Source organism: Sceloporus undulatus, chromosome 4, assembly GCF_019175285.1.
Source record: "Sceloporus undulatus isolate JIND9_A2432 ecotype Alabama chromosome 4, SceUnd_v1.1, whole genome shotgun sequence".
NCBI lineage: Eukaryota > Metazoa > Chordata > Lepidosauria > Squamata > Phrynosomatidae > Sceloporus > Sceloporus undulatus.
In genome coordinates this window covers 69,074,379-69,098,958 of record NC_056525.1, presented here as the reverse complement: position 1 = coordinate 69,098,958, position 24,580 = coordinate 69,074,379, and the positions used below count along the sequence as shown (strand labels likewise).

General features: G+C 40.9%; 1 protein-coding gene across 2 annotated transcripts in view; it reads right to left on the bottom strand.

Annotated features, from left to right (window-relative positions):
• The window catches only part of CELSR2 (cadherin EGF LAG seven-pass G-type receptor 2), a 126,407-nt gene that overhangs the window by 21,850 nt on the left and 79,977 nt on the right, over positions 1 to 24,580 (bottom strand). For both annotated transcript variants that reach the window (XM_042462744.1, XM_042462745.1), the window contains exons 6-21: positions 19,837 to 19,994; positions 18,897 to 19,060; positions 18,481 to 18,606; positions 15,273 to 15,439; positions 14,695 to 14,880; positions 14,189 to 14,302; positions 12,832 to 13,006; positions 11,651 to 11,792; positions 9,855 to 9,975; positions 7,512 to 7,695; positions 5,555 to 5,656; positions 5,093 to 5,187; positions 3,534 to 3,743; positions 2,404 to 2,587; positions 2,015 to 2,158; positions 26 to 209 (exon numbers count right to left, since the gene is read on the bottom strand). In XM_042462744.1, coding sequence (XP_042318678.1) covers positions 26 to 209; positions 2,015 to 2,158; positions 2,404 to 2,587; positions 3,534 to 3,743; positions 5,093 to 5,187; positions 5,555 to 5,656; positions 7,512 to 7,695; positions 9,855 to 9,975; positions 11,651 to 11,792; positions 12,832 to 13,006; positions 14,189 to 14,302; positions 14,695 to 14,880; positions 15,273 to 15,439; positions 18,481 to 18,606; positions 18,897 to 19,060; positions 19,837 to 19,994 — 2,456 coding nt within the window. The remainder of the gene's footprint in view (positions 1 to 25; positions 210 to 2,014; positions 2,159 to 2,403; positions 2,588 to 3,533; positions 3,744 to 5,092; positions 5,188 to 5,554; positions 5,657 to 7,511; positions 7,696 to 9,854; positions 9,976 to 11,650; positions 11,793 to 12,831; positions 13,007 to 14,188; positions 14,303 to 14,694; positions 14,881 to 15,272; positions 15,440 to 18,480; positions 18,607 to 18,896; positions 19,061 to 19,836; positions 19,995 to 24,580) is intronic.

Below are 24,580 nucleotides of genomic sequence, written 5' to 3'. Positions count from 1 at the left end.
TTTGGGAGGGAGGGGCAGGTATTACCTCAGGCTTCGTTTATCTGTGTCATACTGTTCTGGAAGCAGACCTGCCAGAGTGCGGTAGATGATCACACTGGCAATGGCCTGCCCCTCACTCAGATCTGGGTGCCTTTTCTGTCTTGTCATCAGGGCAGGTTCTTCTTCCTCACTAGTACCAGGAAGATGCCTTGCATTGGGCACAGAAGGTTCTGAAAAGTGAGCATGAGACATTGAGCTGGATTTTACTTTTCTATAGAAAACAGGGAAAACCAGGCTAATTCTTTATAGAGAGATTTATTTAGCTGCAACGGGTATTCCTTTATTTCAAGTTTTATAGAATGCTTTTCTGCAAAACAGCTCCCAAAGTAGAGTTGTCATAATCCTGGATTCCTCAATTGTAGGGTTTTTAAAAAGTATTGATTAATTTTAAACATATAACACTGATACATATAAATTTTGTAGAAGATTATGGACATGTCCAGCAGAGATTAGTACCTACAGTACCACTGCTTCTGTGTCATGCTACCTCACTTGCAAAAGACCACCGCTTCATCTTCCTAGGTTGGGGATTGGAGCTCTGTTTAACTTCGTGTCAGAATGCAAAAGCCATCAAAATATATCCTGGTTGGCCACTGTTTAGTTCAACCTCTGTTGCTATTGTCCTTGCCCTGAGAACTGCCTGTTCAGCCTTGCTTCTTTCTAAGAATTATTCCTCTCATCTCACCCACAAAGCTATTAAATATAATTTTGAGCAATTTCTTAGTAGGGCTACTAATTCTGGCTCCTCCAGTAGCTGATTCTGTTTAGTAACAGAATCAACTTCAGATCGTTTCCATGTGCGCTGGAACCTTCAAGATTTTTTCATGCCCTTCAAAGTTGGCTGGGATCTGAATCTATTATTATTATTATTATTATTAAAAACCATTTAAACATCATTACTCAATATCAGTAACATGATCTTATATTCACAATTAGTTTTCATGTTGTGTACTTTACAAAAAGATACCTTCCCCCCTCCCCTTTATTCTTAAAAAATACAAAGTTATATCATCATAGTTATAACTGCCCTTTTTAATATTTTCTTCATCTTCCATAATATCTATTAATTCAATTCGCTTCTATCAAACTATTAAATTTTCTTCTTACATTCATATGAATTCTGTACTTTCTTAATAGAAATTGGTTTTCACTTTTCCCCTACCTATGCTTAACTTACACTATTGTTTTACTATTTATCCTATATTACACCCTCTCTTTTGTTATTTAAATTACCTGATACACTTAGTTTAACCACTTCAATCACAAAGTTGGCTGGGATCTGAATCTTAATCTAGCATCAAGCTGACATGTCTTCATTTTGTCATCACTCTTAGGAAAGGTATAGAGGAGAGAGAAAATCATGTGGAGGTGGGAGTTTGAACAGACAAAACCACAGGAAGAAAATGAATAAAGTAAGGCCTCCCCATGCTGGTCCTCTGTTTCCAATTTTAGCCTCCAACTGACTGATTTTCATTAAAAGAGAAAAACTTCTTACATGGGAAGGTTCATCAGAAACACATAACATGTTTATCTTGGCCCTAATTGTAGTATTCAGTATTAATTGAATCAACCATCTGTTAAACAAACTATGGCCTCATTTCCACGAATTCTGCCAATGCCATTGAAGCTCTCCAAATAACTCCTCGCTACATGTGCTTCCAGCTCAAGTAAGAAATTTGTCATCCCCTACAAGACAAGGTGCTGAGCATATGCCAAAGAGTGTGGGAGGCAAATCTGTATGAAGACTTCAGTCCAAGGTTGAAGGGGATAGGAAAACTGATAGACATTTAACCAGTTTAGCACTCTGTATTCTGAAAAGCAATCACAGACTTCAGACTTACTTATTTGTTTGGTAATTATTTCTAATTGCCCATGTTCTGAATCAAACATGAAATAAAGCCTTGGATAAATGGCCTGCTCTTCCCATACCCATCTAGGCTTTCAAGAGACTTTCAGCCAAAAGCATCAAACTCACGTTTGCCTTCTGGAGCCTTGAAAACGCTTTCAGGCAGGATGACAGTAGTTTCCAGGTCTGCAGGCTTCTCACCCCTAAATGCTTCATAGTGAGGCAGTTTTGCACCAGCAAAGTTCATCTTCTCCAGTCTCACTACAGAAATGACTATCAGGAATAGATATGGACATAGTCTTCATTGGACATCAAACCAATTGAATACAAGCTTACAATTGCCCAACCTCTCTTAGCCTCATAGCTTTCCCTTTCCCATGGATAAGGCTGCAGACCCTGAGCATTCAGCAATATTGCTTTATTCACATTCAATGCCAGAAAATTTGACTGATTAAAAACTTGCAATTAAACAACTAGGGTATCTTTAAGTAAGGGAGTCCTGATTATTATTCTCTCACCAATGTTGGGTGTGATGATGGTGAAGGGATTCAAGTATGTCTTGCGCATGTTCTGGGCCAAAGTGCTGGCATAGTCCTCAAAGTGCTTTAGCAGCTGTGCCGTGCCACCCTCTGACTGCTGAATTAGTTCCCAGTGACGCTTGTTGCTGTTGTCTAGAAGGGCACTGCCTACTTTGAGTAAATTCTACAGGGAAGAAAGGTAAAAAGAACAATAAGAAATTATTGGAAGTGGCCGTGGCTGGCAAGTGTGACATACAGCTTCTCCAGGGAACAGGTTTGGCGATTCTTTCTAGGATTCACAGCAAGGCCAAGCAACTACAAGAGTCCAGTGGGAAGGAATGCCTATTGCTGGAATTCTTCAGGTCAAGCTGTTGTTTTTGTGCTCATGGTATTTGGGAATTCAGTAGGACTAAAGGCATGGTCGTTACCTACATGTAGGTGCTCCTGTTTGCGAATATCTAGGCCAGAGGAATTCTCAAGCCTGATCATGAAATCTGACAGTCATAAATCCAAACAGATAACTCTAAGCCCATATTGTGCCAGGAATCATGCTTCTTCTAGAATCTACTTTCCCAAGCTGACCTCAACCTCTCTTCTGTCTTCCTCTCATGATATCTTACAAGGGCAGACTTGAGTGGATTAGGTTTTTCCAACAGAGGTCAACAGGATGTTCACAATTTCTTTTCTGCTTAGTCACTTGCTCTGGTGCTCCATACTACACAGGAGCAGACTAGCCAGGCACCATTGCAGCAACCTTCTGGCACTGCAACAACAACAAAAAAACCTATTCTGTGTGCTAATGCCCAACTTGTCTGCTGCCTTCTCTGCTTCCTCCAAGAATGTTAGTTACTTTGCCATGACAATGGAAAAGCCAATATGGTATAGTGGTGTGGCTGTTGGACTAGGATACCAGGAGAGCAGGGTTTGAATCCCTGGTGAGTTATGGAAACCCACTAGGTGACCTTGGCAAGTCACACTCTCTTAGCCTAATAGGAAGGCAGTGGCAGACTGCTTGTGAATAAATCTTGCCAATAAAACCCTAAGTCAAAGTCAACTTGAAGGCACCTAACAACAACAAGCCATGACTTTAAGCATTTCAGCTCCATGTGAATTTCAGCCAAGAAATATACCTCAGTGAAGTGCACATCCTGTGTAGCTGCCAAGCCAAAACCTTCTTGAGTGCTCTCATGTTTGAGGAGCTGGGATGAGAGATGATAAGCCACCTTGATGTCACTACCAAAGAATTTGGCTGTGTTCTGTGTAGCATTGCGAAGCTGGAGAGCCACTTGCTGAGACTGTTCTGTATCCAAAATTGATTCATTCCGCAACAGCTTCTCTGCCTATTCCACAAGCAAAACAAAGACACTCAACAGCAGACACTTAAAACAAGATCACTGATCAAATACTATCCTTAGACTAGTCTGATCTCAGACCCTTGCAGTAAAATAGTGTTGATCACATTTGCACTCGGTTGTGGCCTAGGCTGTTATGGTTCTGACCTACTGCAACCGAAATATGCAAGCACAAAATTTATTACTTACCACAGAATTCAATATCCTGAACACACTCACTTTCCAGTTTCTAGTCCTTATGCCTTATGTAATGTTGGAAATGCAAGGTAATGGCTTGTTAAACTTCTAGACCTACAATAGGCTCTGAATACAACTAGCACACAGTGGTTTGAATGTGAAACATTCGTTTTCTGCCTGGCCTATTGCTAGCGCTAATAATTTTAAATTACACAGAATTACACAAAAGCAGTCACTGTACAATCAAAATTTGTATTTGAATTATTATTATTATTTTGTAATATGAAAAATAGATTTCCTGTTTCTTAGTTCACAAAATTATTAGCAACTCCATAACATGGGGGGAAATAGGATAAAAATAATATAACAAAATATAAATATATGTTGTTTGGGCTGAGGAAAGAGTTAACTTGGTAGAAAATGTGTGTGTATATTTGCAGTGAGCATATACAGTTATGGCTACTATAAAAGCAAAGAATGTGGTGTGAATAGTAATGTTATTAAACCATAGCACACCTATGCCAACCATGGGCTTGCTATTCAGTTTAAGGTTCTGCAGCCGGCAAGCCCCGGCTTTTTCAATGGGTGTGTGCACGCACACACATGCAGTGGCACAAGTAGGGCGCACTCAATGAATAGAATGGGATTTAAGGTCCTGCATTTTTGCTATCCGTGGGGGGAGGGGGTTGTCTGGAATGGATCCCCTGCAGATAGCAAGGACACACTGAATAAATAATTTAAAAACATTTCCCTGTCAACAAGAACAATCTGTGTTATTTTCCAATAATTTGTATAGTCAATGACTTGAAGGTGGCACTGTGAATGCTGCTGTGCCTCTGTGTGATCTTAAATTGTGAATACAGGCACAGAGTCCACAGGTTAATTGTGAAGCAGTTGCAATGCTTTCAACAACACAGTCTCATCCTACAGTCAAGGGACACTTGTTGGATCACCAAATGGCCCTGGCTATCATGTGAATGCATCTTGAGATCAAGTGAGACAAAAACACTGTTATGTGATAGCTGATGATTAGGAGAATTTCTATGAACTAATAGAGATAGCAACCTACCAATCCACAACACATAAATATGCAAGAAAACAAGTCCACAGATTCTTAGCTTGGCTCTAGGTAGAACAGAGAATGAACAAAAACCACTTACAAAACCCTTGAGAGGAGCAAAAGTCAGAGAGGTGCAGTTGAAAAGGTTGGGTGACATCCAGCCCTTGTGTTCATCACAGTGCCGTACAGCAGTCCCTGTAAAAGAGAAGAGTCACTTGTATGAAAATAGCCCCGGTGGAGAAAGAGGATGCTGGCCCAGGTAAACACATGCCATAAGACATGTGTTTACACTTCTGATGCCATCAGATTCATTGTTACTTTTGTTATTACTCTTTGTGTTATTTGTAAAGTCCACTTTGAAGCTTAGTTGTGCTAATGAGATAGCTTTTGCACCTAGCTAAGCATACAGTACTTTGGACACTCTTGTCCCTAAGTGACACAAATCTCCTTGGTATCAAGAATACACAAGAACAGTCCTCAGTTCATACAAAGCCAATGCAGTAAGTGAATTGATTACCAATTATATGTATATGCAAGCACAATCTCAAAGGTGTTTTATTACCAACAGATCCTCTTGGACAAGAAGCAGCTGCAGGCAAACCAAAGCGGGTACGTGGCCACCAAATGTTAGCTTCAATGGCGCGTGGACAGCTATCATAATTCACTGCAAAAGAGAGAGTTTGTGAACATATATTACCTCTGTGTGGCTAAGAATGTCTAGAGTAAGTGATTACGTGCATGTTATAATCAATTTGCCATTAAGGTGACACTGCACTCTTACCTGCAACAGACTAACTTAGCTTGGTCATTTAGAAAACAATCACCTGCTTCCAAGAAGACTATTTAAAACAGTACTATCTTTTTATATGGTTTTATATTATTAACTGATTTTAACAGTGCTGCTTGATATTGTTTCAAAACATTAACTAGTTAACTGTAATTATATTTTATTGTTTTTAAGATTTCAATAGAAGAGAAAAATAGAATTAATTATGGCTGAAATACCATAGTAACTATGTAACCTCTCCTAGCCAAACTGTCAGGGATGCTTTGATTAAGAGATTCTACCTCAACATTAGGAGGAACTTCCTGACAGTAAGGGCTGTTCAACAATGGAACACAATCCCTCAGAGTGGATTCTCCTTCCTTGGAGGTCTTTAAACAGAGGCTGGATGGCCATCTGTCGAGTATACTTTGATTGAGAGTTCCTGCATTGCAGGGGGTTGGACTGGATGGCCCTTGAGGTCTCTTCCAACTCTATAATTCTATGACTCTATGATTCAAACCTCCACCCCATATTTGAAAGAAACATCATTTACCTGTGCTCCAATTGCAGGGTAGATTAGATCTCTTTCTCTCTGTGCAACTGATGTCTGGATTAAAGTAGGTTTGGGGGAAGTTACAATCACGGCAATCACATCAAAACCATGATTAAATATTAATCATGAATACAAAACAATTACCTAGATATACTCATTTGTAACTGCTTTGTATTCACAATCACTATTTAAATCATGATTTTGACAGTATTTTCAAGATCGTAACTCAGTACTAACCCTGCCCTAAAGGGCATCAGCTGCATGGGGAAAAGGAGATCTATTCTGCAAGCAATTTATACTTAACTAAGTCGCTGATACAAGATTCCAATCTATGATTTTAATTATAATTTTGTAGATAAATTTTGGATGGGAAAAGAATGATTCTCTTCTGTGGTTTGTGGCATTTTAAGCTTAGAAAAAGAGCACATAAGAAGAGAACATGAAATAAGTATATACAATTAGGCACAAAATAGTTAAAGTGGCTAAGATGAAGTTTTCCTCCCCCTCCCCCCATAACACTTAGAACCCAAAGCTATTCATTGAAGATGAATGTTGGGAGATTCAGGACAGGCAAAAGTGAGTGCTAAGTACTTAGTTTAACTGTGGAATGTGCCACTTCTAGTTGTGGAAATGTCTGAATGGCTCTAAAAGGGTCTGGACAAATTCAGAAAGGTTAAAGCTATCAATGGCTGTTGGTTGTAATACCTATATCGTGCCTTCAGTATCAGAAGCAAGACATCTCTCATAACCAGTGTCTGACTGGCAACTGACTGGCCAATGCTGGACAAGATAGGCCCTTGGTCTCATCCAACAAGGATCTTCTTATGTTCTTATAATAGCACCTAGAGCCCTTTCACACTATACAATTGTAGAATTTTAATTCCATTTGAACTGCCATGGATGCATCCTTGGGTCTGTAAAACACTAGAGCTCCCTGGCTGAGAATACTGAAAGCCCATCCTGAAACTGCAAATCCACCAGAATGGTATGATGGCATTTCATGTGGAATCATTGCACTATAACTGCATATTGCAAAAAGACCCTGATAATGATCTCATCTATTCAACCAAAGGTGAAGCCTGTGATTTTACCTCATCATCCTTCCCTGCCATGATCCCTGTTGCCTCCAATTATTCATCCTCAGCCCAGCTTGCTAATGGAATCCCAAATCTATTCTGTGGTCAAGGAGATATTACTGACCTTCACAGCCATTGATGGTGACTTCAGCAAAAGGGTTGTCGCAGCGATCACAGCGGCGTCCAATGACACCAGGCTTGCAGGAACACTGCCCAGTCTCAGGTTCACAGGTGCGAGACAATGAGCCTGTGGGATAACAGTCACAGAGCAAACACATGGCACTGCCCAACGGTCGATAGTGATTTTCCTGTAGAACAACAGGAAGATACATAGATCTTAAGAAGCAGGATGGGACACTCTTAAAAGCTGTTGAGAAGAATATTACTCTCCTGGCTATCTTGACATTCAAGAGTTCTTCTAGAACAGTGGTTACCAAACTTTGATCCTCCAGATGTTTTTGACTTCAGCCCCCATAATTCCTGCCTGCTGGCCAAGCTGGCTAAGACTTCTGGGAGCTAGAGCCCAAAATACCTGGAGGACCAAAGTTTGGGAATCACTGTCCTAGAACAACACATATACCTATGTTAACTATTCCACAAGCATCTGTTATCTAAGATGTTCCTTTTCATTAAACTGCCTTTCAGGAATTCAAATTCACACTAATCAAGGGCAAATATTCTTAAGGCACAATTATAATTACTGTTAATTCTTTCTAATTCAAGTCATGCTTGCAACAACTCTATGACTTATCATAAACTAAGAATGTGACTGTTTTCACACATCATACTAAACTATGGTATAGCATTATACATATGAGGAGGAATGATCTGCAATAAAGCTGGGACTTGTATGCTCCCCTTCCCTTCATGGTTTGGAAGGAGGCATTCAGATGCATTTGCATTTGATTAACCATAATGTTTGGAGTGACAAAGTGCAAGTAAAAATTAACATTTGTTGGCTGCAGATAAAACAAACAAACTTCATTTATATACCGCTTCATACTGCCTAAGCAATGTCTAAGTGGTTTACAACTATAAGCTAATTTGCCCCCAACAATCTGGGTATTCATTTTAGCGACCTCAGCAGGATGCAAGCCTGAGTAGAGCTTGAGACCTTTTCCTGGTCTTGAACTCACAACTTTATGGTTTTCAGTGAGTGGCTGCAGTAGAGGCATTTAACCACTGCGCCACCAGGGCTCAAGCCATGGTTTCTGAAATTGGCTTGCTCAAACTTATCAGCATTGATGCCAATCACAATTCCAAGTGATTGATGCATACTGGGCACTTCTGGTGTGCATTAGGGACTTCTGATGCACATTAAGGACTTCTGATATCATAGCAGATAGAAATTAAATTAATTTTATGAATTCATTTTATGGCAGATCTATTACAAAAAACAACTGAAAGGAGCTGGGGATGTTTAGCCTGGAGAAGAGAAGGTTAAGAGGTGATATGATAGCCCTGTTTAAATATTTGAAAGGATGTCACATTGAGGAGGGAGCAAGCTTGTTTTCTGCTGCTCCAGAGAACAGGACCCGGAACAATGGATGCAAGCTACAGGAAAAGAGATTCCACCTCAACATTAGGAGGAACTTCTTGACAGTAAGGGCTGTTCGACAGTGGAACAAACTCCCCCAGAGTGTAGTGGAGTCTTCTTCCTTGGAGATCTTTAAGCAGAGGCTAGATGGCCATCTGTTGGGGATGCTTTGATTTGGATTTCTTGCATGGCAGGGGGTTGGACTGGATGGCCCTTGTGGTCTCTTCCAACTCTAAGATTCTATGATTCTATGAGAAGCAAAGTTTCAGAAATCTGTCCAACTGCATGGGGATGCAGAGCAGGTAACCCAAGATTTACTGTGACTTATTTCTGCTTGTACATGTCATGCTAAGCCATGGATAGTGTGACATGTGAACAAGACAATGATTTACCTAGGAGACATCTAATGAGCATCAGTGAGCAGGTATCTAACCCAAGATCTCTACCTCTTACACTACTCATTTTCAAATTGTATTTAAGGGAACACTGGAATTTCTTGGAAGCTTATCAAATTCTCTCATTGAGAAGATCAGCATCAATAGGTAAGCAGGAGAAGTGGACTATCACAATTGTTCTTCCATTATATTATACAACCTAAGTAAAATGTTGAATGATTTTTAAAATCATACTCCCTCAGTTCAAGCAGAGCAGTGTCTCAAGTCCAGCAAGCCTGAACAGTACCACACACAGAAGAAAAAGTCTCACATTCCTCTGATAAAGTTCCTCAGTAGAGAAGTTCATGTGGAAATGGTTCTGAATGTAGAAAGTTTAAAAGCCACGACCCTAAGCCAACAACTACACTGGCAAAGCATTATGCATTACTGATTGAACAACCATCCTATTAATAATTCACCACCCCCTTTCATCACCTCCAGACTTCAGCATGGACTGCTATCCCATTCCAGGAACAAAAAATAAGCCTATGCCCACCTTGCAGCGACATTCTCCATTTGTTTTGTTGCAGTCAGGATCAAAACCTTTACTGACATCGCAATTGCAGGGTCCACAAATAGGGTGTCCCCACCATCCCCGTGGGCAGGGCTGAGCAAGTCTGCCACAAAAAGATTGCAGAACTTATTACAATCATTGTAAATATATCAATAGGCCAAATCAGCAGTATATCATATGCCTATATAGGAGGACAATGTACAAAATCAGCCATAATTAATGGGAACATTTAAATAACAAGTAACATGAGAACCTGCACAAAGCTACTAGTTATTATTTGTAACACAAATGTAATCAAGTTGCATTAAAAACAAATCAACAAGTTAGCACAAAGTTATTTTATTAGTGTAACAAGTAATAGCAATAGCAATAGCAAGTACATTTCTATACCGCTTATCAGTGCACTTAAGCACTCCCTAAGTGGTTTACGAAGTGTAAGCTAGTTGCCCCCAAGTAACAGATTCTGATTACTTTGAAAATTTGTTTTCTAAAATGGTTTTGAGACATTTTAGAAGCATTTTGACAGGAATTATTCAAGTTTTATGTCATTCTCGAATCAATTTTAAAGTCCTTCCCAATAAAGCAACAAAACGTAATGAACATGCAGCAATCAGTGCAACAAACTACTTAAATATTGTCCATTTCTTTATAATAGTAGTAGTAGTTGTTGTTGTTATTATGAATAAATTACTTTTTAAAAGTTACTTTCCAATCTTTGCCAATGGCAAATGCAGCAAATATATAGAATGCTGAAAAGCCTAATGTGAGAAAAGCCTTAAAATTAAATGTGCTTTAATGTATAGATTCAAGAGTGTTATAAACTATGGCGTGCCTTCTCCTGGACACCATTCCATAAAATCTTGTGCTCCCACATGGCTAATGGCCAATGTAAATTTGTAAACTCTTACAGAAGAGGCAATGACCCAAAATACATCAGAACTGTTGGGGTTGCCACACATATATCAATATTTAAAGTTTGTCAAATTAAGACTTCCCATCTCTTATGGAATGGCAATAGTGCTACAATAACACAAGGTATAGCAACTTTTCTTCCCTGCACACAAATACCATATCATATGTTATGTGTACATGCCATACTCACTTGATCATTGTCTTTTCTATGCCACACAACAGAAATCCATATTGCATCTAGGGGACCCTTATGTACATTAGGGCATAAATTTCCTAACACAAGGGTGAGCGACTTCAGTTGGCACATGGAACAAAGCGACTCCCCCCCCCCAAAATCCCGACGTCTGCCATCTGTACCCTCACTTCCAGTGTGGCAAACAGAAGTTTTTGGTTTATTTTAAAAAAACCAGGACATCTGCTTTTGCAAATATTGTACTTTGTAGTACAACAAAGTGCGTTTTGACATACATCTTGCTCTAGAGGAGAACTGTGCTCTCTAAAAATGCAATAATATTATGGGTGTGAAGTCATAAAAATGACCAGGATCCTTCATATGAATGATGGATCACACAAAGTTCCCCCTCCCCACCTCACGGATGATATACTTGGCTGGACTGATCTCTTACAATCACATGGAGATGAACTGCTTTAGAAATTCATCCCCCCCACCTTCCCACTTATATATCTTCCTACTCACAATACCCTGAGGCACAAATATCACATCAACCCACTGTTGGAATAAGCTCTCCAAGAATCCATTTCTGCCCACAAATAAGTAAGGTACACACACTTAAGGGCAGTTTATCAGGCACACACACAGCCGCACACAGATGTGCCTCTTCACAGAGTGGCAGTGGGCAACTCACTTGTTCTCGCAATAGGGCCCAAAATAGTTGTCAGGACACTCGCAGGTGTAACCATGAGATGAGCTGGGCTTGCGGGCACACACAGCTTGATGTTCACAAGGGTTAAGGGAGCACACATTGGCACAATTGTCTCCATAATAGCCTGAATCAGAACAGGAAAAAACAAACTGAGTGACTGACATCTAGGAAAGCACCATGGTGTGACAGAACAAAATGAATCAATCACCTTTCAAGGTACAGCAAAATGTCATGGAAGGAATGGATGGAAAAAGAACAAGCAGGATGACACTCATCCAAAGTAAGTACTACACAGAGTTCTTGGCTTATCAGAGGGCCTCTCTGCATGCTCAGTTATCAATGGCTAATTTCCTATGATTCAACAAATAAATAAAAAACTGGACTAAACTGAAAGATGGAACAAGAATCTTGACTGAACCCCTTTTTAACCAAAGAAAAAGGGATGTTACTCCTGATGGTACTTTTGGCATGTAAACACCCCAGAAACAATCAGAAAGGCTATATATTATGTGCTGCAAAATTCAAGCACTCGTGGATTGTCTGCATTCCTTAGTATCTCAGGAAAACAACCCAGAGATTACATCTGAATCATGACTGTTTGGGTTACTTTTTTGTTTGTTAATTTCATAAATCATCAAGCCACAGCAATAATAAACTGCATAGGAGGAAACCAAAGAACAGAAAGAGCTACAATATTTTAATAAAATGAATTAAAAGGAAAATCAAACATGTTAGCCATATAGTGTGCCACTATCAATTTTAAAAAATGGAAATACTGTAAAATGTAATGGTAGATTACAATACAGTATGTGTGTATCTTTGCCTTAATGGTATCACAGCTATTCTGATTCAGAGCTATCATACAAGTGACACACAGGCATTGTGGTTATTCAGCTGATCCAGTGGTATTGCATTACACAAGGCCAAGCTTTGGAGCAGCTTTTCCAACTGCTGTCCTTCTAACATGTCAAGATTACAGCCCTCACCATTCCCAGCAATCACATTCATGGGCATGCTGGCTGGGGACAGTGGGAGTTATAATCCAATACAACTGAAAGAAGGATGCTGATTGGGGAAGGTGGCTTTGAAGGACACCAACACGGAATAATTCCACAAGTACTTGGGAAGAAGCTCTTCCACTATCATCCCTATTTCACACTGACCTGGGTCACAACTGCAGGAGTAGCTATCCCAATCATCATTGCAGTAACTGTTGACAGGGCACGGATTGGAGTCACAAGGGTCTGGGATACTGCAGCCATCTTCCACATTCACCTTCTCAGCCTGGTTTACATTCAGAGCCACAGCACTGGCTGACGTCTCACCCATCCTTACACCCTGGGGATAAAGACAGCAAAGAAGGAACTTGTTAGGCTGCCTCATCTAAGAGAGGCCAGTTCTTAGGCATGGCTCATGATGAATGAAATTTGCTGACTGAATAGCAAGTAGGCTCCTTTTTAGGAGCAAAACAGCAGGATATAAATAGGTAATGAGAAAAAGTCAGGAAGACATTAGGCAGCAAGCAAGCAAATAACCCAACCATGAACAATCTGAGAATTTCGCCCCCTAGATGGCACTATGTTCCCTCCAAATAAAAGAATTTGGAAGAACTCTATGTGTACATGTAGGTGTCTACAATTCACATGTGACCTGAGGGACCACACACCCAACTCACATTCATCTGCATGGTGGATAAACCAGAAATGGTGTCATCAAGTGAGTGAGTGAGTGAGTGAGTGAGTGAGTGAGTGAGTGAGTGCAGAAAGAAAGAAAGAAAGAAAGAAAGAAAGAAAAAGGTTGCATGGGACTGTCTAACTCATGCAATACTGCCATTTATACAGAACTCTCTATCACACCTCCTTTCCTGTCCAGGCATAGAGAGAAAGATAAAAGTACAATTCAGACAAAACCTGTAACTACAGTTTGGGAAATTTACTTCTTTCTTTCTTTCTTTCTTCTTTCTTCTTTCTTCTTTTTTTTAATTTTTATTTTTTGGACTACTCTCTCTGCTTCCAGAATCTCTCAGTTATGATATGCTGTTGTAATTCAAAGAGTAAAATTTCTAAGCTTTGACTATGACTTACTAACATGCTTGCTTTAGCCATGCTGCCAAAATGGACCTGTAGAATAAGAACTTATCATCATTAATAAAAGGTAAATTAGGCTCCCAGCTTTTTAGACACACATGCATACACTTACACAGAGAACTGTACACCCCCCACTGTACATTCTGTGATCAACTGAATGCAAAAAAATAATAATATCAAAATCATGATAAACATTCCACTAGACACACCAACTTCTAGAGGAAGTGTGACATACATACAATTTGCTCAAAATACTATGCAAAATGTTGAACTCAGTGCCTATCAGATTAGCCCTGAAAATATGTCACCAAACATAAGGCTCAAGTGAGAGAACTGGTTACAGCAAAGCCAAAGCCTATAGCTGACCCATCATGATGGAGCATTACTTGCAAACCAGAGAGCGCCATCACAGTGTGATCCTTCCCCCACTTACCTGCATACAGCCCCGGAAGCCTTGCTGTAGCTCACCCTGTTCTCCTAGAACAGCACCAATGCTTAAGTTCCGCACTTTCAGGCCATGCAAGTCACTGCTGATATTGACCACCACCTGGAGGAAAAACAGATGAAACAGCTACTTGGCATCACTGCATTGTAATTTCTTGATAAGGGGACTAATGTTCAAGAGAAATGCTAGGGAGGCAGGGATGGACAGTGTGTTGGTTTTGTATGAGGTAAGGGGGGAGGGAGGCATTGTAAATGTTTCCAGGAAAGACACCTAATTTCAGGTCTAGCCGGAAGAGAAGTGATGATAAACTGAACTAGAATTCTGGGAATCTGTTGTCTGGGAATACAGATCAACATCATAAATGATTTTACTTTCCATTAATCTCAGCACTGGTCATGTTTAGGAACTGGACAGAAAAGTCCTACGGGCCAGAGGATTTGCAGGCAATGGACTAAATATCTGTTAGTCTTCCTGAGCACTGGTGCTCACCATACCTGATGGAGACCATAGTCAAAAGCCATTATGGCTAGGCAGTGAGCTTCTGGGTGTTCCTTGCTGCTGTGCAGTTCCAACTGCAAGTGGTGCCAGTCACCATCATTTGCCTTCACCTGATGAAGCCGGAGTGCTGAGACTTGGCTGTTGGCACGGTACAGAGTCATCACCACATGCCCTTCACTTAACTGGGAAAGAGATAAGAACAAAGTGAGCCTAGCTATCCCTGGGTAAAGTTCTCTTTCTCCTAAGGAGAATCATCCAAGCCCAGAAAAATGAGCCTGAAGAAAGGTGAGAATCAACTCCTTAGTCTTGCCAACTGCTATGACTAAATGCATCCAAGAAAGTAGAGTGAAGTCTATGAACTCATGCTGCTTACCTCTTTCTTTCAGTAATCTCAAAGGTGCTACAAGATCTCTCTCTATATATCTGTTTCTTATGTCCTTCATGGATGAGCAAGGAACCTGCAACCTAGACCACCCCCCATCTCCACACTTCCTATTTGTACAACAAAACAGACTTCTTAAGGGCGCTAAGCCATAGGATGACAGTTGGATGTTGTTCCAATTTTGAAACTTACCCCAAGGGTGATGGCAGAATGCTGACCAACTGCCGCATGCAGGAGGTTGCCATTGTTCTGCCTCGTACGGAACATAAGCCCAATGTGCCATGGAAGTGTAATGACCAATGCCAAGTTACTCCAGGTTACCATGCTGTTGCCCAGAAAACGTTGGGGACTTGCCATTTCTTCAGTGGATAAAATAAAAAAAATAATCAGTAAAAGTATGACCTACTGTATATATACTACTGGAGCATATTATTCAGAACTACTGTGTATGTGCTACCAGAAAATAATTTCCACATGTGCATGATACATGGATCTGAGAAGAACCCAGTGGCAGAGGAGGAGTTCTGGCATTTGGCCTTGGGCACACCTGAGCTCTCCTCCTCCGCACCCCAGTCCTCGGAGCCAGAGGCAGTGCAGGTCCTCCAAATGCAGCCTGAGACTACAAAAAACCTCCACCAACACCTGCTCTGAGAAGAACCCAGCGGCAGAGGAGGAGTTCTGGCGTTTGGCCTTGGGCACACCAGAGGCGGAGGCGTGGGTCCTCCAAATGCAGCCCGTTTGTATTTTTTCTGCCTATGGAAATTATTTTAACTTATTTAACTCATTTATGCTTTTAGAAAGGTTACTGTATAAAGGGTATTATATATGATTATTGTTGTTGGACCTACTTGATCATATCTGAATCTTTTTAACTTTTAACTTATAAAATTATTTTACCATACACATTCTTTATGAAACCTAAATTGACAGGGCACATTAGATATAATAGTCTTATGTGTACACTCTTGAATACCTGATGTTAAGCTTACATAAACTTATGACCACCTAAACCCAGTTTCAGACAGCTCCGAGAAAAATTGACCATAAGTAGGACCCTAACAATATTGCCACTGTTAATAAGAAAATATAAACATGAATAGTGAGGATATGATAACTTTGGACATTCTTCATTCTCAAACTGCTTCCTAAAAGAGAAAGTTGTGCAATCAAAAATAACTCAATACTTTACTAGTTGCAGATGCAAATCCCCCCATAGATGCTCTCAATTTAATGCAGAGGCAAATCCTATGGGAACTAAGGAAATAACATCATCACTTGTAGCATCTATTCTGGATTGGTCCTTAGATAGAATAGGCTCTTTAAAGCCTCTAAATAGAAGTTTCTCTGCACCAAATCTTGAAATTGAAATGGCTTTTGCTGAGGAAAAATAACACCTGATCCTATTATAAGTGAAAAGTTATCTGGGACTAAAATGGAAATAGATCCAAGAGAGGATGTGTGTTAAGATTTCTGGTCACTGCCTATGGCAAGGGTAACAACACAAGGCCCATTGGCTGCATTTGCCTCCTGAGATATATTTGTGCTTGAAACTCCCAGTTGTCCTTCTTACAAATTACATGCATGTCTCCAGCACTCTGGATGACAGGACATTTAAAAATGACCAAATCTATAAAATAAAATTAAAACCAACGATAAAAATATTTTTGTCTATATAATATCTCCATAAATTATAAAGGTAAAAGTCTAAGAATCTATGGCTGCATTTGCACTATAGAAATAATGCAGTCTGACACTGTCATGGCTTATCCTATGGAATCCTGGGACTTGTCATTTGTTGTGTCACCAGGGATTTCTGATAGAGAATGCTAAATAGTTCACAAAACTACAAATCCCAGAATTCCATAGCCGTGCAGATTCAGCCTATATGTTACCTCCAGTATCAGATGCAGTATATTAGTTGCTGGGGAGCACAAAAAGGAGATAGCTGTCCTCCCCATTCCTGCCTGCGGCTCTCCTGCATGCATCTGTTTGAACAACATGGAAAGAAATTTCTGGACTAGACTGGACTTAGGTCTGACCCATCAGTAATCTTATGTTTTCACTGTAGGGTGAGCTTTCCTCTTGATATTCACATATTAAAATTCCCTAATGAATTTATTCTCATGGCCCACAAGACCAGAAGCTGCCATACCCTAGGAGTTACCATGATGTACATGTAGTGTACCTACACAGCAACTCCTCCCAGTTCTAGAAGAGTGTTCCAGTGCATTGAAGGTTAAAAGCAGGATTTACTCATGCTGCATGGGTAGAACAAGTCATGGGGGCTGTGCTTTCTTGTTTTCTTTTCATGTAGGCTGAGCAAATCCTGATTCCTACTCCAAAGCATTTTTTTTAAAAAGGCAAAATAAAAAGAGGTTTAGTAATAAAAATGGATTCTGGAGGTATGCGTAGAACAAATCAGTATCTACACACCTTAAAGCATTTATAATTTAACTTGCACAAAGTGAATCTGCCAGATGAATGAATCTAATCTGTGTTTTATTACTACCAGCCATTTATTAGTGTTGTTGTTGTTGTTAAGCCTCCAACACAGAAAGTAGGAGTTACTTGCTAACTCCTAGTCACTAGGGTCCCATTGGGTTTCTTGAAGCTGCTAACTGGGTTCTTAGACAACTGGAAGCTCCAGAATAGGCATTCTATATTAATCAATCCCCTGTCCCTTCCAGTAGAAAATGATTGGAATAGCACAGAACAGAAAAATTAAGAAGGGGAGGCAATGAAGGGATGGGCTAACAGATGAGACCATTAACCTGTCCTACTACTAGATACTTTAGTAACATGACAACCACCTCCCTAAAGAAGGCTCTGGCTTTTGGTTCTGTCTCATCCATTCCCTGACTTGATCTTTGCCTGCTTTTAATGGATGGCTGAACACAACCTTATTAGAACACACAGTATAATGGTTCTTGCCCCATGCAGCTGTACAAATAATAGTTCCTGTTTACCTACATTCCCAGGCCTTAGCAAGAATGTGTGAGCTGCCTCTCACTCTCACACCTAGGACCACCACACCAATTCTATATCCAACATTTCTGAGTCACAGTTCTTCCCTGTCTAATAATGAATGCACATTTTCTATCCTTTCTTGAAGCAAGGCAGAAATAGTGTCCTTCTCTCCATACAGTATCTGGCAGTGACAACAAACATTTCTCAGAGCACACACTCCTAAACCAGTGCACATACCCCTAGGAAGCAGGAAGCAGTCAAGAGATCTTCTGTTCACATTCCACACCTTATTCAAAATACTCTGAAAAGAAAGAGTCAGCAAAAACCCTCCCGTCCAACTGTTCTAGTTTCCCAGGTGACTGATGTTCAAACAGCTTCACCATAGCTTCCATGCTCTCAAAGTCCCCCTTCTTTCATAGTCTCAGTCCTTTACCTTGCTTGCAGTCCTTGCCTCCATATCCCAGGGGACATTCACAGCTGAAGGTGTTCCATTGGTTGACGCATGTGCCACCGTTATGGCATGTGTTGCTGTCACAAACATTCTTCTTCGCTGAACAGCCTAGAAGGAGAATGTGAGATTGTACTGGAAGGGACAATAGCAAAAAAGGATTTCCCATGAACTAGAATCACAGAGTGAAATGATTAATAAGAATAATGATGAGCAGGATCAGGGTTGAAGCCCATTCTTAAAATCCTGCTGTAGCACAAAACACTGTTGATGGCAAATGGCATGGCAAAACACTACTGCATTTTTCTTGGGAGCTTTTTTTGTGAGGGCCAACCACAGCAATCCCACCATCAGGTTAACCCTTCAAATCCTTTACCCACCTTACTCCCCAGCCCACATACCAGGCACAGTCCCATTGTTGGCAATGAAATCGGCCATGTCCACCTCTCGATTGTCAATCAGGAAGTCCCGCATACAGCCTACAAAATGCCTGTTTCTCACCGGGAAGTTCTCAGGGAGGTCAGGAACACCACCTAATAACAGTGGACCAGTCAGATCCAATGACCTGGGAAGCCAAAATGGATATTACTCAGGAGAGACATGGATGAAAGAGGGAACGGCTCATTAAGGGACACCTACTGATCTTAATAGAAAGATTCACTAGTTCAGCTGCAGTGCTTCAGTATAAGGCTGTCTAAAAGCACCAAAGTTACATATAATTGGAGATGTTGGAGATACTGAGAAACTAAACAAAGGGTAAGGGGGTTGAGATTTTAGCAAAAGAGAACTATAATGTTCAGTGGTCTCCAAATTGTGTTCTTTAAGGGATTTTGGACTTCAGCTCCCAGAATCCCAGACTATTGGCCAACATGGCTGAGGCTTCTGGTAGCTGAAGTTCAAAATATCTTGAAGGGCATACTTTGGGGATCACTGCGTAGATGAAGGTAGCAGGGGAAGACTAAAGAGCACAGGAGCTCAACATTGAAAAATGATGCTGTCCAAAGTGCAGCATATTATATACTCTTGAGGAAATCAGTGTTAACATTTCAAATAAGTCATGAACTTATGACAGGGGTGGCTTGGGCAGGTTACCATCTCCCTTGCTACAAAAATGGCAGCAACCAGTAACACACTGCCTGCCCACCATGTCAGACCCCCTATAAGCTAAAGGGTGGCAGTGGGAGAGCTCTACCTCCCATTTCTGCACTCTCTTCACAACCATAATGACAGCATTTCTCCACTGAACAATAATCCCTGTGGAATCAGATTTAACCCTGCCTATTCCTTAATTCATTGCTACAAGCTCATTAAGTATATTTATAGTGCACACAAAGTTCTCACTTCTTGGTGCCCGACTGCATTCCTTGAGCTGAACAAGAATAGTTTCCTAGGAGAGAACCGAACTTCAAGGCCACTGATGTGTCACAGTCATCCACTGTCACAACAGCTACTTTATGATCAGAAGGCCCCTGTGGAACTCCAGACATCCCCATGACAGGCTGTGAAGAAAAAGCAGAACTTGGTTGGAACACATCAAGGCTGCCAGTTAAAGGCTACCCAACCTCATAGCAGCACAATCAAGTAGGGAAGAGGGAAGAGCAGGACATTGTCTGCAAGCTTTCAAAGCAAGGGAAAAAAACAACCATACAATGCCCTTCCATCTTGCACAGAAGGGACACACACACACACCCTGCTGCCCTGCTCAGAATACAGACCATCCCTAGAATATATAATTTTAGCATGCTTTCCTAATCAACTTTCAGTATATTGGCATGATACACAAGAGCCAGTTCCTGCTTCTGCGTTAAAAAGACATAACATACCTACTGAACACTCTAGAAAAACTGCTAAGATAGCAGCAGAATGTTGGGGTCAGATACTTCTGAATCACTCTACACATCTATGATGCTGAGCACTGAACAAGCAGAGTGGTAAGGGGACAGAATTTCTCCTTTGCTATTTCACCATTTCTATATGAAGAAGAAATTCTAACAAACATTACCAGTTGTAACAACAGAACTGGAACTTGTTCTAGATAATGAATTTGCAATAAAACTGTGCATTGTGTATACACCCCTGGGGAGAACTAAATAATCTGATCTATTGAAATAGATCCAAGATACTAATACAGTCACTAATATTGAACAATTAGCAGGTATTGCCCACCTGTTTCCACATGTCTCACAGGACATTATCACACCGGCCCCTTTCATGCTGCTATCATGTAAGCAAAAATAAAATGGCAACATAACAGTTTTGAGCAGCCATCATCACACTTCTTTCATTAATTTTAACTAAATTTGATATGTAAAACACTGTTTTTAGATGTTGTAACCCGCCTTGATCACCTGTGAAAAGGCGGGCTATAAATTATTATTATTATTATTATTATTATTATTATTCGCATGATGGGGTTGCTGCTCCCATTGCACTTTCTTCCTGTCCTTTCCCTTGATCCTGCCCTCTCTCCCTTGTTATTTACTCAACATGGTTTTGTTTGGTTTTTGTTTTTGGTTTTGGTTTTTACATCAACTTTTTTTGTGCAATTCCAAGGCTCTGCAGCACTGATTTAATCTTTTTAAAACATTTTCAAAAATTTTTTGAGGCTTCAAGGCTCCCGAATTGCACAAAAACTTGGGGTGGGTGGGGAGGGATGTTAAAAACAGCTAGGGGTAGGAAGGTAAGGGGGAGAAGGGGATAGTGACACCACATGACTGCCAATCACGCAAGTGCCCCAGGAATGGCTTTCTGCATCCGTGGCATTGTGCGATTGGCAGTTCATTCATGGGTTTTCCTCATGAATGAAAAGGGATGGGGGGGCACAGGGCAGCTATGGAAGTGGCATCATGCAATCAGCATCGCTGATGCCTCTTCCCTCCCAGTAGAATTGTGGTTTATAAGCTTTTTAGCAATAAAGGCTAAAAGTCTCTCTTTTTTCTCCTAAAAAGGTAAATCTGAAATTCTCATTATGCTAAATTCTGTCTCATCTATCTTTCAGATGCATAGAAAATACACATATATGACTATAATATGTGCACACTGCACAAACATCTCAAGGAACACAGATACTTGGCACACCACCCTCAGCTATGGAAATACATTTCTGGCAACTATCAAAAACTGTGCACCCAAGTTCAGGGTTTAATCCAAACATATACAACATTGCACACTTTAGTGAATCTTAAACAACATCTACTGAAATCCTGCTTCTCCACAACCATTAAAGTTACAGAAGCCTTCACCAGTGTTCTATATGGCAGTCCTAGTTAAGAAGCAGAACAGCATTCTTAAATTTACATGGAAAGAAGAAAAAGAGTTGAATGTCATAAAAATAGACAAGAATTGAGAGCCAGGGTGATATTGCGGTTTGATAATTGGTCTGGGACTCTGGCAGACCAGGGTTCAAATCTCCACCTGGCCATGGAAACCCACTGGCTGATTTTGGGCAGGTCACACGCTTTCAAGCTCAAAGGAAGGCAAGGGCAAACTCCCTCTGAACAAAGTTTGCAGAGAAAACCCCATGATAGGGCTGCCTTAGGGTCACTACAAGTCAGAAAAGACTTGAAGGCACAGAATAACAATGAGCAAAAATTAAAGCTCAATTATTTTGAGGGAAATTAATAAGTTAATGTGTCCATAATCAAATTAAAAATCTCCAACTGGATACTGTATCACCACAGAATAAAGAATAGTACCAAATTAACCCCAGATTTGAACATCACACTCTAGCAGTTAGTCTTCAGTTATTCCTTCAATCTTCCCACTGCAATGTCTCTATTTCATTATAGGTGGGCACCAATGAGGATGGGAGTTTTCTACAATTCTCTTCAAATACATTGTTGTTGTGTGCCTTCAAGTCATCACTGACGTACGGCAAGCCTAAGGAGAATTTATCATGGCAGAATTTGTTCAGAGCAAGTTTGCCCTTGCTTTCCTCTGAAGCTGAGAGAGTGAACCATTAGGGTTCCATGCAGTGATGTCACCCGACTTGGTGACACCCAGTGCGGGAGACAGAGTTTCTGGGAGGTGGGATGTCTGGCACACGGACCCCACATAGGAGCGTGCATGCACAGGAGCACACACACAAACACAAGTGAATTGCACACATGGCCCCGTGGCAGCCCCGATAAGGTGCCCAACACCCTGCACCCTCCCAGTAATGCTAACTGGTTCCATGGCCAAGTGGGGTTTCAAACTTCCAACATTCAAACTATTACACTACATTGGGTCCCGAGCAAATGCATAGTTTATATATATTAAGATGTGATATATATTAAATACAAAAAGATTGCTGTTGTAAAAACTGCAGCCTGTCAGAGTACAATGTCACTTGGGCGTGTAAGTGACACAGCCAGAACTTCTGGACTGTCTCTCTCCCCTTTGTGTTTGCCCACTCAACTGATGTTCAACCCAAGGGCCCCCACGCCTGGCAGGAGAAAAACACAGGTCATTGGTGCCTTTTTTGTGCAGATCTGGACTATAGAATTTGGAGAGGAATTCAAAGGCCATGGCAAGGAAACAGGACAGCTCTAGACAAAGAGAGAGAAATGCAGCTGGGGGGGAAAGAGAGGAGAGAAGGGTGTGGTCATGGCAACAGGTCACAGCACAGCACCAAGGGACTGGCAAGCATCCCAAAACCTCCCTCAGCCTTTGAACTGCTCTTTCCCACCAAACATGCAAAACAAAATGGCGGGGGGCAGGGGAGGAGAGAGAAATAGCTCAGCTCAATGCTTAAGGCATGACTTATTCTCCCTCCTGCCTCTGGCAGCAGAAACATCTAGGGCAACTCCTCAGACCTTGAATACTTTGAACACAATAAATCTGTATTTTAGTGTACACTTAACAGTCTCATCTGTATGGTCCTATCTATAAATGGCATGCATGCAGATAAACTGTAGCCCTCGCTGCAGAATCCACATGAAGGCATCTGAGAAAGTACAGGGTCCTACTTTTAGACAGAAAATGCCAAGTGAGGCACACCCAGACCATTCAAATGTAGCATATCTTGCACACCCATGCATATTTTGTAGTCAGAAACAAGCTCTCATGTACAAAAGATAAAGATGCCTTCTCTGATCTGTTTGCTTGGAGGCAGTTCTTACTTCAGGGAACCAGTTGAGAAGTTTTTACATTCTTGGCCTGAGTACATTACAATTACTTTGAAATCTAAGCATTCATGAGCTTGGGAGACAAACTTTCCTTTTTCTGCATTACAGAGAGCTTTGTAGTAATGTAATATGTCCTCAGGTAACCCACCATGAATTGAGTCAATAAAAAACACATCCTCTTCCCCTCTTTCAGCCTGCCTTCCCAGGCTATTGTCCTCTTGATGTGTTTTGCTATGATGCCCATCAACCCTGACTAGGATTGACTATGCTTGCTGGGTAGGAAAGCAGTTGTAGTCCAACATCTCTGGAGAGCACCAGGCCAAGGAAAACTGTCCTAAACTATGCAATCCACATTCTGAACATTCATTTTTTTAAAAAGTTTCTCCAGCTATGCAGATTGAGCCTAAACCCATTAAAGGCAAATGGTTCTGCATTCAGCCACAGTTCCCACAGTCCTTTCCACCAAGACAGAGAAAGAGAGGAGAAAATCTCCCTATGAATCTACCCCTTTCTGCCTCCCATAAATATGCACATAATCCAGTTCAGCTGGCCACATAACAAAATGAGATGTGCCAATGTGCCCAGGGCAATGCAAACAGCACATGCTGCTGATATATCCATGTTTGTTCTATGGCCCATTTACTGAGAAATCCCAAGAGGTAAGCTTGTTTTCAGCAAAAGTGAAAGAAAGGCTGGATTAGCCATAGGCTAATAAGATGTTCCCCAGTTTTTGTGGGGTTCAGTGGGGGGAAACAGCATGCCCCTTGTCCTAATGAGGAAGCATCCTGTTTATGGAATGAGGTGGAAGGGAAACACAAGGCCTTGTTTCAAATTTGTCCCAGATTCTGCATTAAGCATAAGGAGGCAAGATATGCTCTAGGATACCACAGGCCTTTACATGCTTGGACTAAGATTAATATTGGCTTTGTTTGCTATGCATATTTTGTCAGAATTCCCATTTGAGAGGAAGGAAATGG